A 16663-nucleotide genomic window follows, 5' to 3' on the forward strand; every position below is an offset into this window, starting at 1 on the left:
TGTCTGGGGCCATGTCCCGCCCCAGTGGCCCTCATGGCCGTCTGTCTGCCTGCCTGCGATGAGAGCGCTGTGCTCGTGCCTTGTTCAGGCATCTGCTGATCGACTCTCTCGGGTGCCTTTCTGCTCTGGAAGCCACCAGAATAACTGAGCATTATGGATATTTGCTTCAGAAGACTCCAGAAGGTGATGTGCACTCCCAGCCAAGTTTGAGCAGCTGACCCTTGGGCGCGGAGCCCACCTGCCATCCGGCGGGAATAGGGGCTCCCGCCCCTCCTGAAGACAGACACCGGAAACGTGGGTGTTTTGGTGCCCTCGGTGGCCACTGGTGACTAAAAGGAGCGAGGGATTGGCCTGTCAGTGACTGCATGGCCCTCCCGCCAGGTTCAAGTCCAGCTCCAGGAAGACAGGCTGGAGGTCAAGTCCCTGAAGGAAGGTCAGATGCATTGTCTGCAGCCTCCAGCACCATCTGGGGTTGCTGAGGATTCTTCCGGCATGTGGCTCTGCCTGGGAGGAGGCAGGGAGCACCCACGACTCCCCCACCCCTCCTGGCACACAGGCCAGCCTCGTGGCTGCAGTCACAGCCTTGCGGCCCGGTCCCTGGGGGTGTCCCGGCGGCTATGATCCAGGGTCCTGGAGGGCTTGGACCTTCCAGGGTGCAGCCACCAGCCCTGGGCCACCTGCCTCCTGAGCCATCTTCACTGTAGCCCCACCAGAGCGTGCCATCCCCTGGCCTGTCGCACAGTCACACCCTGGGGAGGGAGTAAAACCAAGTGGGAGTCATGGGGGCCTTGGAGGGGGCACATGTCTCCTCAACAGGGCTGGCGGCAGCCCCAGGGGGACTCTCAGAGGTGATGGTTGTGACTTGGGTCCCCAGGGCCAGGTGCTGCCCCAGGGCTCACACGTGAGCCGGGCCTTGGTGCACAGGCCTTCATGGTTGGATTCCCTGCAGAATCCCATCCTGGGAGCCGAGTGCTGTCTGTGGTCTCCCGGTGCCGTCTGAGAGTGCCGGCACTTCCCCTTCCCCAGGCCTGAGAGCCGGGCTCCTGGCAGCACTCCCCATGTCTGCGATGGTGCTTAAGACACTCCTTCTTTCAAAGCAGCAGCTGCCCTGCCCGTGCACCCCAGCACAGCACCTTCCTGGGCGGCTCCCTGGGCCTGTGTCCTCAGCCCTGTGCAGACCCGACTTTACAGCAGAGTCAGAGACAAGCATGGCTGGCTCCTACCAGGGAAGGACACAGGTGCACGCAGTGGGCATGGCGGGGAAGGAGCCTGGTGCTTGGACCCCCGATACTTGGAACCTCGCCCAATCTCACTCTGTCACCAGCTGGGTGGGAGGAAAGGGGCATGGGCGGCGCCCACCCCCCAGACAACAGGCAGGCCGTGGCCCTCTGCAGGCCCAGACCCTGATTGGCAGGGAGAATGAACACTGCCTACAGGTGGGGGCCTTCCTGTCTCTGCGCATTCCCTTAACCGTTTCACCCGCCACCCTCTTGCAAAGGCCTGCCGGCACCGGGTGGGGCTGTGCCCAGATACCAGGCTGTCATTGTCACTATCACTAAAAATGGAGGCAGGTGATGGCCTGGCCCTTTCCCTGGGCAGGGACCATGGCCGGTGCCTCTCCCTCCCCACCCCTGATCGCGAGGGGCATGGTCATACTGGTTCAACCCTGGCACCAGATAAGCCACTGAAGCCATGAGGAAATGAGGTCTGCCAGGTTCTGCTGGCCGGAGCCCTTTCCCCACAGATGCCCCTCTGTTAGGGTCGGTCACCTCCCTGATGCAGGCATCCTCCTGTCAGTGCACAGGTGCCAGAGCAGAAACCGGTCTCTGCCCCGAGGCTGGACCCTCTGTGTGTGGCAGTGGGCTCGAGGCCCTGCCACCGGAAGGCCCCTCCCGCCCCCGCCCCATGCCCTGCAGAGACTGGGGCTTCAGTCGTGACTGCCCAGCTGTGCGCCCCGCCTCCTCCCCGTTCCTCAGGGTGATCAGGTATGAGGAGGGTCCCCACTGGGTGGCCCTGTGGGCCTGGATTCTGGAAGCCACGTGGGTGGTCACAGGGTTTGGAGGCCTGGCCTTGCGTGGGGTGTACCCAGCCCTGTGGTCAGGAGCCAACCAGTTCCTTAGCCCCTTTATCCCCTGTGGGGTCAGCTCCAGCCACTGGCCTTCCTCATGAGACCTGTCACCAAGCCCGTCGCCTTGGGCCATGCTGTGTTGGCAAAACCGTGTTCCTTTTTGAGCTTAAGTGGGGTGTTAGCTCAAGTCCTCATGAAATGCCCCCTCACTCCTTCGGGACCAAGAGCCCAGCGTGACGGCCCTGGGGGGCCCCTGGGCGGGGTCTGGCCCACCCTGCACCTTCCCAGGCAGGGGCATGAGCTGCAGCATCTGCGGGCTTGGGCTGAGGGCTGACCCGGGGCCCTAGGCCCCTCCCCCACCCTGTCCTTTCCTCCCAGATTCTTGCCCCCTCTCAGCTTCCTGTCATTTGCAGGTTATACGAACAAGTTTCTGCAAAACAGAAAAGCAGCCTGAATCTTTAAAAACGTCAGTGTTGAGAAGGACTCTAGACTAACTAGAGTAAAGACTTGACACCCGGGAGAGGAGATGAGGGTTCTGGTGCCGCCCGGCACCCACTCCTCGCATCCCACGTGTAAACCTGTTCACGATTTGTTCCAAAGGCATGTGGGGCAGCATTCAAATAAGCAGGAGCGGTTATTGAAAGAGACTAGAGGGCTGGGTGGGGAGCTCCCAGATGGCACGATGGAGTGTTGGGGCACATGGTGGGTTCTTCCCTGGAAGAGGGTCCTGTCGATGGAGGCTGCCTGAGCATCAGGATGGCGGTGTGCTGATGTGGCCGCAGGCCCTTGCTCTTAGGATGCCGGCTGTGTCGGGGGCCATGCCGTGACGCACGCTGCTGCTACTCAGATGGTTCAGCCAAAGCGTGTGTGCACACAACTGTACATACATTTGCTCTGTTATTCTTGAAGCTTTTCCAGAGGTTTGGACGGTGGAGCTGGGAGGAGAATTTCTGTCTCCTAGGCTGCTTAGAAGCATGGCCTTGGCAAAGCCGGGACTCATGGCCTTTTGATCTCGGGTGAACCCCCTGGTGCCTGCGCAGAGCCGCTAATGGATGCCTCTTGGTGTGGCTGCAGAACTGGCCTCAGAGTGTCCCTCTGCCCAAATCTGAGTGCCCCTGAGCCAGGGTTGGGTGTCGTAGGGGACCGACTGCCTGGCATCTTGCTGAGTTCAATTTGGAGGTGTCTGTGCACCTGTCCTGGTCTAGGGCTGGAGAAGCGACAAGACAGGGGTCCTTGCTGCCAGCTGCCCCCTGTGGCCGCCAAAGTCACGTCCTCCATCACCGCGCCCCCTCCGGCCTGCTGGCCTTCGTCCTGGTCTGCCTGGCCGCCTGCTCTTCTCTCTGCCTTCCCGCCACCCTCCCGTCACCTGTTCGCCTGCCTCTCCCAGGAGTGTGCGCAGGCTGTGAAGGCAGGGTGGGGCGCCTGGCTCACCGGCAACGGCGCCTGGCAGGTGCTCCATGAGCAGCCGTGGGGCTGGCCTACAGTCAGTGTCTGAGCAGGCGCCTCAGGCCAGGAGCAGTGGCCTCTGCTGCGTAACGGCTCTCACCCAGGGGACCAGCCTGCAGTTGCTGGAGTCTGTACCTTTTAAGAATCCAGCACATGTAATTTTTTCTAGTCGTCTGCAATCTCATCTTTCCCCGAAGGGCCCAATTTGGGGATCATTTGAATGTTCTCCCATTTTTGAGATGTCACCTGTGAGGTCCTGTGTCCCTGAACATGTGCTAAGTGATTGAGTGCATCCCGCCAACCCCTGCTATTGGCCAGGCCCCGGAGGCCACGCATTTGTCCGTGCCATCCTTCTGGAAGTTCTGAGAGCACCCGGGGTGCGTGGCTGTCCTCTGCGTCATCTGCCATAGGACGGGCGTGTCAGGCCAGGGTGCTCTCCTCCTCCTGGTCCTGACCTTGCCCTGACCTCTGAGCAAGACCATCTCTGTACCTTCTCCTGAGGACCCTTCTGTGATCCTCAGTCTTGCCCATGCTCTCCTGCCGAGTGTGCCCTGTCTGGCCATCCTCCCTGGTGCAGGCCGTTCCTCGCCTTAGCGTCCCTGGAGCCCACCGCGCCCCATGGTCCGGCCCATCGCACACTCACTCTATGCCAGTGGCTCTCTAGTTTCTACCTTTTTCTCTCCTTGGTAGCCACCAGAGGCTCCATGTGGATCTAGCTGGGTCCCTCCACCCTTGTCTTGGCACTGAGGTTCTTGCCAAGGACTGTGCACATTTTTGAGGGCCTGTCGGGGAATGTTTTTGTAGCAGTAGTGAAATAAAAAGCTCAAGGGAGGCAGAGGTGAGTGGGCCCTGGTGCCCCTCACGATCCCAAGGGTTTGGCAGAAGCCAGTTCCTACCAAGCGGCCAGCAGAGGCAGGGCTTCCCTGGGGTGACCCACCCTCCCCATGCCTGCCTCCTGGGCTCCTGGGAGAAGGATGCTGAGCCATCCAGAACCGCCGGGAGGCCAGCTGCCACTGTGGAATCGATCCCTGTTAGGACCTGCAGCTCCACCGGTGGTGGGCCTGCCTCGTCTCCCCTGGGGGTTGGGCCATCCTGGAGCAGGAAGCCTGACCCAGAGGTGCTGGCAGTGCTTGGGGGTGGGCGCTGACTCCAGCTCCTCCCTGGCAGTGGAGGGCTGGCAGAGGGCCTGGCAGCGCTGGAGTTCTGAGGCTCTGACCCCCGCAAGTGACAGCACTGTCTGGGGGACCTCATTTTACTAGGCTTCCCGGGGTCCGCTGGCTAGCAGACTCTTGCTGTAAGCAGATGGAAAGGCCTCAGAACTGTGAAGACTGATTTTATGCAAATAGTTTAGGGGCACCCTAAAATAAGGTTGCTTCCTCAAGAGAGTGGATGATCACACAGCATCGTCCGGCCCAAAGGTGGACACACCCAAGGGTCCATGGGCGGGTGACCAACAGCGTCAATCTGCCTGCTGGACTGCCATGTGGCCATGAAAGGGATGGACATGCCAGCGTGCGCACTGGTGGGCGAGGCTCGTGCCTGGTGAAGGCACCAGACGCAATAAGATATCAGGTGCCCAATTCTGCTTATGTGAAATGTCCAGAAGGGGCAGATGCACAGAGACAGGCCTGGGTGCTGGGAGCTGGGGTGGGGAGTGGCCGCTCCTGGGGGCGGGGTTTCTCAGGGTGACGCAGATGCTCTGGGAATTAGAGGAGGCAGTCGCTGTGCTTGGGGAACGTGCTTGAGGACAAGCCACCTGTCGGGGGCTCACACAGGCCTGGACCCCAGCCGCATCCTGTCCAGCCAGCCCTGCAGCACCGTGTCCTTGATGGGCCGTGTCCCCGCGTGAAGGCTGGACCAGTCCCTCCTGCCCATTGCCCATGGCAGGGCCACCACGCTGGGGGACACGGGACCTAGCCCTGGCTGGGCTTCTGGGGCCATCTGGCCTGTCTTCAGCTGCACACTGCACACAGGCTGATGACTTGGGCTCGCAGGTCACACTTGTCATGTGGAGCAAAGGCTCTAGTGACTGTCCCATCGCTGTCCTGTGTTAGCCACAGACCAGCCTATGTCCTGGCAGATGTTTCCTGCACATTTCTGCCCAGTGGGCTGTGCTGGGGTGGGGGAGTATGGTGAGCACATCGCCATGCATGAGGAAGTGCAGTGTGTGCGTGTGTGTGCCCATATGCACATGAGTGTGCGTGTATGGATGTGTGCGTATGCATGTGTGTGCCTGTATGCACGTGTGTGTGCGTGTATGGATGTGTGTATGTACGTGTGTGCATGCATGTGCCCATATGCATGTGCTTGTGTGTGTGTGCATGTATGGATGTGTACAGGTGCATGTGTGTGCACCTGTGTGCAGGTGTGTGCATGTATGCGTGTGTGCGTGCTCATGTTCATGTGCCAGCTGCCCTGGCCCCTGCTTCCCCAGGGAGGGTATTACCATGTGAACTGCATCCCATTCTTGATCTTGAGATATGAGCTGGCCATTTGTGGTTCCTGAGAGTCCCAGAAATTTGAAAACTCAGGGCTGAAGGAGGTGCAGCTGGAGGCAGCTCCCCCCTGGCCTGGCTGCTTGACTGGCAGGGCGGACGCCTGGCAGGAGGGCTGAAGAGGGCGTGGCCTCTTTTCCAGTTCCTCTGTGTTTCTGATCCGGTTTTGTCCCAGATGAAGCCTGGCGGCATCCTCCTGTGCCCTGTCTCCTCTTCTGTCCCCACTCGTGATGGCCCTTATCCCTTCCCCACTCCTGAATTCTCCTCTGCACCCTGTGACTTCCTGGGCCCCAGCCCCAGTCCCAGCCCAGCCACTGGGCTCCAGGGTTCCCTGGCGCACAAGCCCCTCTGTGGCGGAGACTGTCTTCCCGTCGCACTCCCGCCAGCGCCCAGGGGCGTAGCCGCGTTCTGCCTCCTCCCCCTCTGCTGATTCTCTGGAGCCCTGGCGGTCTGTCGAGCGGTGGCTCTTGGGGCTGAGGTACCCCATTCATCCACTGTTTGCTCTGGCAAGGCTGAGTCTGAGCTGCTACTTTAAACCCAGTTTTTCGAGTTTAGGGCCTACCTGCGCTATGAACCAGGGACCTGGATTCCCAGGGGCTGTGGTGTCGTCATTCAGAGGGAGCTGGGTAGAAAGCCCACGGGCTGCTCCTTCCCGGGCAGGGTGACCCTCGTGAGGTATCCCTGTGTCACCCTGCCTTTGTGAGAGGGAGAAGGGGCGCAGGGGGTCATGGAGCCCCAGCTTGGCTGGCTCGTTGGCTCTACCTCACTAGCCCGCCCTCCGGGACGTGGAAAGGATGGCTTGAGGTTGTCTGCTCCTCGGAGAACCTGTTTTGGGGCACAGCCTTGTCGCCATGCCAAGGGTGACTGTTCTGCAGCCAGCTCAGCGCACCTGGCAGCTCTCCTGGGTCCGGGGCCTGCTGGTAGCTTGCAAACGCTCACACCGCCACCTCGCACGCTTCACGTGCATGTGGCTCCCTGCAGCTGCCTGTAAAATCCACTGTGTGGGCGGCTTGTGCGGCCACCGGCTTGCAGCCCAGAGCTGTGTGCCTGCCTTGGCTGCATGTTCCCGGTGGTGCGCCACCGGCGTCGCTGTGGGACTGGGGGCTGGGCCCACCTCCGAGGGTGTGGGCTGCAGCTGGTGGAGATGCTGGGGTGCGTGTGAGCGTGTCAGCAGAGTCGGAGAGCTCTCCTCCGGAAGCTTCATGTACTCTCTTTTGCATCAGGAATTCCTTTTCTAAAGGATTTGCTATTCGTTGTTTTTCACATGCTCTCCTGGAACTAGTGGCATGCAGCCTTTTAAGAAAATGTATATTTTCAATTTGATCTTGACAGTAACTTATAAGGGGTAACGGGGGACTGATGAGCATGGCCTATGACACGGGCCCTGGCCCTGTTGGGACTGCGCTGACCGTGCGTGAGCACTGCCACCATCGCCTGCTTCGGGTCTTATTTATAGACCTGATGCCCTGTGAGGGCTGAGAGGGCCAAGGGTGGGCATGTGAAGGTGATGCCCACAGGGCCAAACACGGGGCCAAGGTCCCCCGCACCAGCCAGGCCGCCCATGTGGGCCCCACCGCCCCTTGGCTTTGGTTTAACCGATTCCCAGAGCCCACAGCCTCAGAGCTGGGAAGTGGACCAGGGACTCCGACATGGAAGACCCCATGTTCCAGGCACACAGACGAGACCACAGGCGGTTCCTGAGCTTGGAGCACTGGGTGTGGGTCCTGAGACGTTTACGGAAAGCCGAGAGCGCCGAGAAGCAGCGTGAGCCCGGAGCCGCCCCTCCGCGGTTCTGGGCCGGTCCTGAGCGCCTAGAAGTCTGCCCCCTGGGTCTGGATTCCCTGCATGTGCTGTTCTTGACACACAGGATGGCGTCCCTGCCGTGCACGTCAGACTGGGGGCAGGGGAAGTCTGTGGGCTGTGCTGGGAGCCTCACCTCGTGCGCGGCGCTGGCGGGAGCCCGGGCCTGCATCGGGTGGGACATGGTGGCAGCACCCAGCCTTATGTCCTGGGCTGTCCTTGGTGGCGCCCACCCCAGTGGGTCCCAGTGGCTTCCTTTCAGTCAAGGGAGGGACTGGGCACCTTCATATCACCTCTGGCCCTGTCACCCTTGGCCCCTCAGACCCCTGAGGTGGGGGTTGGGTAGGCATGGAGCCGGGGCCGGAAGAGGCCAAGGGAGACCCGTGTCCTCTTGTGCTGGGCCTGCGCAGCCTCCACACCCGCCTCAGCATGTGGTTGACCACTGACCATGTGTGGTCACGGCCCCATCCCGACCAAGGGGCTACAGCAGGGGCGGGGCCTTCCTGTTCCCAGGTGCCCCCCCACCGTGCCATCCCTGCAGCACCATCAGGCCCAAGGTCAGGCTGGTGTTTGGGGCCAGAGCAGAGGTAACTTCCGGGACTCTGTCCCCGATGGGCCTCAGTCAGTGCCGTGGAGGTGCCAGCATGCCGTGGAGCTTAGCAGGTGTTTGCTTCCTTGAATTCGATGGTTCGTTCACCAGGAATTCCCAGAGTCTGGCCCTGCTCACCTGTCTTCCCCCTCTCCCTCTCTCTCCAGGCTTGTGGGCAAGTGTGGTCTGGAGACAAGACCCCGCGTAACCGAGTTCTGGTCCGGATGGCCCACATGGTCATGGCCTGGCCACCTAGCTCCTGAAGCCACACGTGCCCAGAGCCATGGCAGTGCCCCGGCTGCCGGAGGGTTAAGGGGAGCTCCGGTTCACACTCACTCACCCTTGCCGGCCCTCAGTGACAGGCACACATATAAACACAGGCACTGGGCGCCCTTGTCCTGCCTGCCAGCCCACCTCTGCAGTGACACTCTCACCTGGTGTGACCGTGGATGGTGCCCCACCCACCTGCCTTCCATTCCTTTGCTGCCCCAGCTGGGTGTAGTCTCCCTCTGTGGCCAGCATACCCACACACCCGCCGTCTCCTCAGGAGGAAGCATGTGGCTAGGTCTCACATGGCCTGGGGTGGGACGCACGTCCCTGTGGCGGGCAGCAGCCTGGTCCCAGCTGCCTGGTGAGAAACTTTGTGTCCCTTCCCCCTCCTCCCTTGACTGAAATCTGCATGTCAACAGCACTGAGCAGGAGTCACTTGGGAGTGGCAGGCGGGCACATGGCTAGAGGGGTGGCCCAGTGGCTCTAGGGCAGTAGGGAGCGCCCCGGGGGGTGGGGCGCCAGGCCAGCTCCACGCCACTTGCCAGCTTGCTGGCCTGCCAGGTGGGCTGGTGGACCTGGCGGCTGTGCCGATTGAAGGAGATCCATCTGTAAGTGCCCAGTCTTGTCAGGCCCCCTGTGCCCCGTGGGCATCAGGCTAGGAGCACTGGCAGCTTGCAATGGCCAGATGACCAGGAGAGGTTGGTCTCCCCCTGACCCCTATGCCTCTGGGAGGGAAAGCGACCCAGGTGGCAACCATCCTCAGGGCCAGTGGCCTGGTCTTGGAGGGCATACCATCCCGACAGGGCCTTCTGCAGGGTCCATGGGAGCTTGTTCTGGTTTCTAGCTGGCCTGGTTGGGGGCAGGGTGCTTCTCGTGGCTGCCCCTGGAAGGGCCTTTGGGTCATGTGACCCTGGGTGGCCCAGATGTGAGCGAGGGTTGGCGTCCTGGTTAGGCAGCACCTTAGGAGCAGGGTTTGTCAGGAAGTGACTGTGCCTAAAGACAGGGACAGGCCTTTTTCCCCATTTGTGTCCACAGCACGTGGTCAGCACCTATCACTGGAAATGGCCACTCAGCAAATATTTGCTGATCAGATGCACGTGTCCTGGATGGCCTATTCCAGCCCCTCCCTCTGCAGACAGGAAACAGCCGTTTACCCAGACTGACGCAGGGGTCTTTCACGCCAGCTCCGCAGGCGCGGGCGGGCAGTCCCAAGTGTCCTGGGAGCCAGGTGCTGCTGGGCCAGGGTTCCTGGTCCAGGGCGCTGATGTGGGGTGGGTGTTGGGCTCTGGGGGCAGGACTGGTTGGGCCGTGGGGCACCCCTCATTTCATGTCCACACCTGGGGGCACAGTGAGGCTGCACGCACACCTGCAGCTGTCTGGGCTTCTGGAGCCGGGCTCCCTCAGCCCCACTGGCCACGAGGCACAGGCCTCACTGCAGCTCCCCGGTGCCGTGCTTTGGCGTCATGGCTGTGTGGGAGCCAGGAGCTTTGGGAGAAGGAGGCGCTGTGGCTGGGCTCCTCCTCCCCCCCTTGGAAGCCTCGCCCCTGCTGCTCTTTGGTCTCTGTCCCTGTGGTAGAGGCCAGGAGGTGTATGGACACTGAGATTTGGTGGTGCCTACAGAGTGTCTGGGGCCTCAGTCTAGTATCAGGCCAGCCCCCCATAACATGAAGCATGCAGGTGAAGGCCCGGGAGCCCCGACATCTGGGCTGACATGGCCTTGGGTGACCTGTTCCTGTGAATGGACCGAGGAACCACCACGTCCCTGAGGTGGCTGCTCTGGGAGAAGGCCTGGGGAAATGCCCGGGGGCCGGGTCGAGTGCCCTGGCGGGCCTGCAGGCTCCGGGAGCTGGCCTCTGTAGGCACCCTCGCTGCCGGGCCCACGGCCTGGGTGCGGTCTCCTCTTTGTTCCCACTTGGCTGGGAGGTGAGGCCTGGGGCCAGAGGCCCTGCTGCCTCTAGGCCTCTTTCCTGCTTCCCTCGGGGTCAGAGAGGGTCACTGTGCATGCCCCACACAGCCCCTGAAGAAGGTGTGTTCCCCCTCTGGTGTGGCCTGGCCCCAGGTGGGTGGGCCATTGATGGCTGGCATCTGTGAGTGTGAGCTCACAGGCTGACACATAGGCTGAATATGTGCAAACAGGGTCTGCCAGTCTTTTTGCTTTAGTCATGAACCTCAGCTCTGATGCAGACATTTGAGGACACCCTGCACCCCACCCCCCCAAAGCTCTGATGCAGACATTTGAGGACACCCTACACCCCACCACCCCCAAAGGCTTGACATGATCATGCATTTGAGGTCCACGTCCCTGGTTCTAGAATTTTCCACGTCTGCCTCAGGGTGTCACAGGAGAAGCACTCCTCTCCCTTGCCCACTGGGTGACTGCTTGCTGGGCATGAGCCTTCTGCCACTCCAGACGACGGCAGCGCAGGGCCTGGCCTGGTTGGGGGGGGCGCTGTGACTCAGAGCACCTGACTCCCCTCCCCTTCTCTTCTTTGCGCCGTCCTACCTTTCCAGGAGACGTCCTTTTTCAGATGGCTGAGGTCCACAGGCAGATTCAAAATCAGCTGGAAGAAACGGTGAGCCCCAGCCCCCTGTGTAGGCCTCTGGGGGGAAGGGACACATGCAGACGGGCAGGCAGGTGAGAGGCGAGGGCTAGAGCCGGCGGTGCTGCGGCCTGCGTCCCCTGGGAACGCTGCATGGCCTCGTGGCTGCTCTCAGAAGGGCGGGGACAAACCCCAGGCCCAGCAGGGTGACTCACCTTGGGGCTAAGCACACACTGAAGGGCCTGGGAGGACAGGGCACAGGCCAGTGAAGGTCTCAGGCTCAGGGGCGCAGTGAGTGGAGAGTCCAGAGCACGAGGCCCCTGATGACCGGCCCAGCCAGGACCTGCTGGCCTAATGCCAGGGGTCACTCAGGGCCCTCCCAGTTAGTGTGCAGGTCCATAGCTGGGGTCAGTTGTGCCCGAGTGACTCCCCAGCACCAGAGAGCAGAGGGGGCAGCGGGGAGGGTTTCCCCATGGCTGTCAAAGCCGACACAGTCTGAATTCCAGGCTTCTGTTCAGAGTCTGCTCCCGGAGGCCCACGTGTCCGTGCGGGGTCATCAGCTTGTGGGTCAGGCAGAGCCCTTCTTCACACGGGGTGCCCAGTGTCCAGGGCTCCTGCTGACGAACTGCTGATGTTTCTCTCCACATCCAGCTGAAGTCTTTTCACAACGAGCTGCTCACGCAGCTGGAGCAGAAGGTGGAGCTGGACTCCAGGTACCTGAGTGTAAGTTGCCCCGTCCGCTCCTGGCTGCTCACCTGGCAGTGCTCGGGCTCTCCCGATGGTGTGGAAAGTCCTCCGTCCTCCGGGGGTGTTCGCTTCCTGGGAGCTTCCCAGCCAGTGGCTTCCCTGTGGCCCTGGGGTATTCTCGCCCACGTGAGTGCAATCCTGTGGGTGAGCCCATCATGTCTGATGCCCCAGTGTGGGTCTGGCATCCCTGCAGCTCAGCTGCTCTTGGTAAAGGCACTGACATGGTGTGAGCAGCCGTGCATCTGCACGGACTCCTGGTCCCCTGCTGTCACCTGTGGGCTCCTTTGCGCCTGCCCTTCGCCTCTTCCCAGCCCGCAGGCCAGAACAGCCAGGGTTTACGACACCAGCTCACACAAGGCTGGCTCTCAGCGGGGTAAGGGGGTGAGGTTCCTGGTTTTCCCAGGCCCAGTTTTCATCTCTGGGGAGCAGAGGGTTGCTGTCGGGGGTGGCCCAGGCCACCAAGTGCCCCCCAGATTTGCAGTCAAGCATTGGCTGCCATCCCATGGGTCTTGGGCACAGCAGCCGTGGAGAGAGCTGGGCACGGAGGGCTCACGTGCTTTGCACTGCTCTTTGCACCTCAGGCCGCACTCAAGAAATACCAGGCGGAACAACGGGGCAAGGGCGACACGCTGGACAAGTGCCAGGCGGAGCTGAAGAAGCTTCGCAAGAAGAGCCAAGGCAGCAAGAACCCCCAGAAGTACTCAGACAAGGAGCTGCAGGTGGGGTGCTGTGGCCCCGGGGCTCCGGCCCCTCCTAGGGGGTGGGGAGGAAGGGTGCTGTGTGTCCCCCACCCACATGGGGGGTCGAGAGCTGCTCCTCCTGGTGAGATCGGGCAGCCAAGCTCCAGGCCTGGTGGGTTCCAGGGGCGGCCCCTCGCCTGTGCTGGCAGCCTCAGTAGGGCGCCAGAAGGCTCTCTGCCAAAGGAGCAAAGTCCCAGAGGAAATCTTTTCCTGTCCCGTCCTTCGGGATTCCCACCTCAGACAGACCCCAGACTGTTTCTGTAATTAACTTCCAACCATCCGCCCCCAGGACGGGGCTTGGAGCCTCAGGGCAGGCAGACGCCAGCCGGCCAAGCATCCCAACAGCCCTGCAGTGTGAGGCAGATGGCACTGGAGGGCACGGCAGGGACCAGCCCTGGTGTGGCTTCTCTCACCAGCTTGCCCATCACTGGAGGCATATGTGCTGAACAGGGCAAAGATTCCGGATGGCATGGCCCTGAGGCCCTGATTCTCCAGAACCACGGCTGGCTGACACAGATCAGGCCCAGAGCTGCGGTTCTCAGAGGTCACGCCTAACTCAGACAAGGGGGAGACTAGAGTCAGGACATGGGGCGTTAGTATAGGAAACATCAGAAAACAGCCCCAAGCCAGTCAAGGGTGGAAACTTGGCAAAGCACCTGGAGGGGGGGCGTGGGTGTGACACTAGGGGTCAACGCCTCCCCTTGCAGAGCCCTTCCCGCCAGCTGTCAGGTTGGCAAGCCTAGAGACCCACATGTGGGTACACAGGCCCTGTGGTGCTGGGACACTGCTGCCTCGCAGGGCCTGCGGCCGGACCTGCCGTGGGCGAGTCGCCCGCTGCATGTGTCCCGCCCACTGTGCCCCTGTGCAAGGACACCCCTGGTGCAGGAGTGCCTGGCAGGACAGATGGGATGGTGCCTGTGTAGGGAGCAGCCCGGCGGTGCCGGGGGCAGGATGCGCCTGCAGCCAGCAGGGCACTGCTCCCAGGCCCCCGCCTCTGGTGCATCTTGTACGGAGCTGCACTGATCCAGCTCCTGCCTGTCTCCGGTGCCTTCCTACCTGGGCCAGCCATGCCCATGGCCTTCCGCCGGCCTTCCCACCCAGCTCTGAGGTGCTGCCGCAGGGAGCCTGAGTCCCAGGAGCAGGTCCTGCAGCCAGGCATGTGTTTGCGAGGCTCAGAGGCTCCTGCATTGCTGTCTTGTCTCTTTGTGCCACCCTTGATACGTTCTGCCATTTGCTTCCTGAAAGGCTTGGCTGGCAAACGGTGCCCCTGCTGCTCTGGACACAGTAGCACCCTGAGGGCAGGTGTCCTCCGCTTAGGGCTCTTTCCACAGCCGGCCTGTCAGCCTGCCGGGGGCTCCGCTGCCTGCCAGGAAGGGCTGGGAGCCTGCGCCCCCTCCTCGAGGTGCCCCTCCTTTGGCGGCACGTTGTTGGGATTGGGCTCCCATACCATACAGTTCAGCCACTTAAAGAGCGAGGCCCAGGCTCTGAGTGTCGGAGTTGTGTACCTGTCTCCACAGCCCATTTCAGAGCCTTCTCAGCACCCGGGAAAGAAAGCCCGCCAGCAGTCACTCGCATTTGCTACCTGCCCAGAAACAATCGCCAATCTCCCACCTGTCTGTGCAGCTCCCGTCTGGGCCTTTTGCATCTGGCTGCTTGCATTTCGTGTGAAGTTCCCCAGGCTCACCCATGTTGTAGTGTGTCGGTGCTTCGCTCCTTTTCATGGCCGTAACGCAGGTGCTCTCCCTGCCCTGGCTGGCTGGCAGCGGTGGTTCGCTCTGCAGCGGTCTGCAGCTAACTGGTAGAGGTGTGGCCAGGACCCTGGCCGGCGCACCTTGTGGCTGGGAAAAGAGCAGGGCTGGGTGGAGGGAGCATGAATGGAGCCGGTGGCTTGGACGTACTCGCCCCTACTCAGTGGCAGGCACACAGGACTGCTGCGTCACAGAGACAGTGCTGTCTCCTTCCCAGGCGTCCACCCTTTGTCATCCCTCCGGTCCCCTCTGCCCAGTGCCAGTGTTGCCAGGCCAGCCCGACCTCCCACGCCACGCTCCCTCCCACACCCTAGGCCCCAGGCCTGCAGATCCCAGAGAGCAGCGTTTGCTTCCTCGGCCATGCAGGGCTGAAGGGGATGCAGCACAGGCTCCTCGAACCCTCGTCCTTCCGTACAGGTGTTTGGAGGCTGTCTTCCTCGCAGAGAGGTCTCCCAGCAGTTGTCCGGTCTGGCGAGGCCAGCCATGTTCCCCTTGGCCTCCTGTGGCCTCTACTTCAACATGTCTGAAGCCAATTTTTCTTCCTAAGTCTCAGGGTCATCCCGCCACCAAGGATCCCCAGGGCCCTGTCTCCTTAGCACAGCCTTGCCAACCCAGCAAGGTCCAGCCACCCCTTATCACACCCCCACCCCCACCACCACCCCTACTGTCTGCTCTGCCAGCGACTCTCCTCCCTTGGGCTCTAGCTGAGCCACCTCCCGGCTCTTCCCCCACTGCTGGCTGGCCTGTCCCCACCTGGGCCCAGATGGATTTGGGGTCGGGGTTTGGCTTTGGCTTTGGGTTTGGGCCTGCTCTGCCCGTACAGGTGCGGTCATGGCGAGCCCCAGGTGCACGCAGCCGTTGGTGCGGTGGGGCGCTGCCGCCCTTCTCCCTGCTCCGAGCACCGGCAGGCAGGCCCAGGGAGCCCTCCCTCTCCGCCAGCCCTCCTCTGTCTTTTGCCTTCCAGACCCACCTTCCTTCCCTCTTTGACCCTTGGCCACCCAGAGGTTTTCCTGTGCTGGTTCTTCCCGAGTGACCGAGCTCCCTCTGGGGAGGGCTGGGTCCTGCGTCCAGCGTGTGTGCCCCTCGGCACCCAGCATGGGGGTCACACAGTGGCAGCCAGCGCGAGCTGTTGTTTCAGTTGCTTGCTTGAGGGTGGAAGCAGAGGCTCGTCTGTCGTGCGTGGCCTGCTCCTCAGTGGCATGGAGCCCCCGAGGCCAGGTCGTGCCAGAGGGAACGGGGTACTTGGTGTGCTCCGAGCTGGGGCCGCACCCTGGCTGCCTGTCCAGCGGGGGTGTTTCCAACCTGCCTGGTGGCTTTGTGGGGATGCTGGGCCCGCTGGCAGCTGAGGCTGTTCCTTCTGTCTGAGCCTCTGCACACCTAGCCAGGAACCAGGATCTCACCTCCGCCTGAGGTGTGGCCACTGGAGCAGGGGACCTGGGCGCCTTCCACTGGGGCAGCTCCTGCCCTCCACACTGTTTCCCTGGGCTAGGCCTGCCTCCTTGAAGCCTGGCAGTCACCGGAAGTGGCTTGTTTGAGATGCCCTTTCTGGGAGGAAGGCAGGACTCCCCTTCCTGTTTCTCCCTTCCCAGAGCGGCCAGCCCAGCTCCCAGGCGGGCTGCCCAGCAGCTGTGAGCACCTCACCGCTGAGCGCCGGCTGTGGGGGCAGCTGGGGCCCGCCCAGGCCGGAGCTCCGGGCCCTGCCTCAGAGCCTGCCTCACAGGACCTGCCTGCTCACTGCCTCTGCGCCCTGCCTCCTCTTGGGTGTGCCTTGGTGGGTCCTGGGGGCGTCAGCGATTGTCTCCGGGCCTGAAGAGCCAGGAGATGCAGGTGTCACCACACTGCGGCTGTGGCATAGGAGGTGGGACTCTGACCCGGTTCACATCTTCAAGCTGACCAAGGAGGCAGGAGTGAGCCCAGCTGTGGGCCCCTTGGAGCTGGGCATCAGGCACGGTCAGTGACCTGCCCCTGCTCTTTTGGAGACTTCTGTGCCCCAGGGGCCCCTTCGAACTCTGCAGGAGCCCTCACCAGGGGCCTGGGTCACACAGCCCAGTGGGCTTGCGGGCAGGTAGAGGGGTCTGGGTGCAGGGGCTCTTCCTGGAGGTCCGCAAGCTGCACCAGAGCCCCACCCACCGAGGGCTGCCCCTGCGGGCTGCCCTTGGAAGAGCAGTTGCATACCCTGGCTGCCCCAGTCCACAGAGCCCTAGTTTTCTCCGCTGTGGT

General features: G+C 62.3%; 1 protein-coding gene across 4 annotated transcripts in view; it reads left to right on the forward strand.

Annotated features, from left to right (window-relative positions):
* The window catches only part of BAIAP2 (BAR/IMD domain containing adaptor protein 2), a 63886-nt gene that overhangs the window by 27635 nt on the left and 19588 nt on the right, over positions 1-16663 (forward strand). For all 4 annotated transcript variants that reach the window (XR_012130950.1, XM_036997019.2, XM_036997020.2 and 1 more), the window contains exons 4-6: positions 11180-11241; positions 11860-11931; positions 12537-12674. Coding sequence is in view for 3 of the 4 variants with exons in the window: in XM_036997019.2 (XP_036852914.1) it covers positions 11180-11241; positions 11860-11931; positions 12537-12674 (272 nt within the window). In the remaining variant the exon portion in view is untranslated. The remainder of the gene's footprint in view (positions 1-11179; positions 11242-11859; positions 11932-12536; positions 12675-16663) is intronic.

This window comes from Manis javanica, chromosome 4 (genome assembly GCF_040802235.1).
Source record: "Manis javanica isolate MJ-LG chromosome 4, MJ_LKY, whole genome shotgun sequence".
Lineage (NCBI taxonomy): Eukaryota > Metazoa > Chordata > Mammalia > Pholidota > Manidae > Manis > Manis javanica.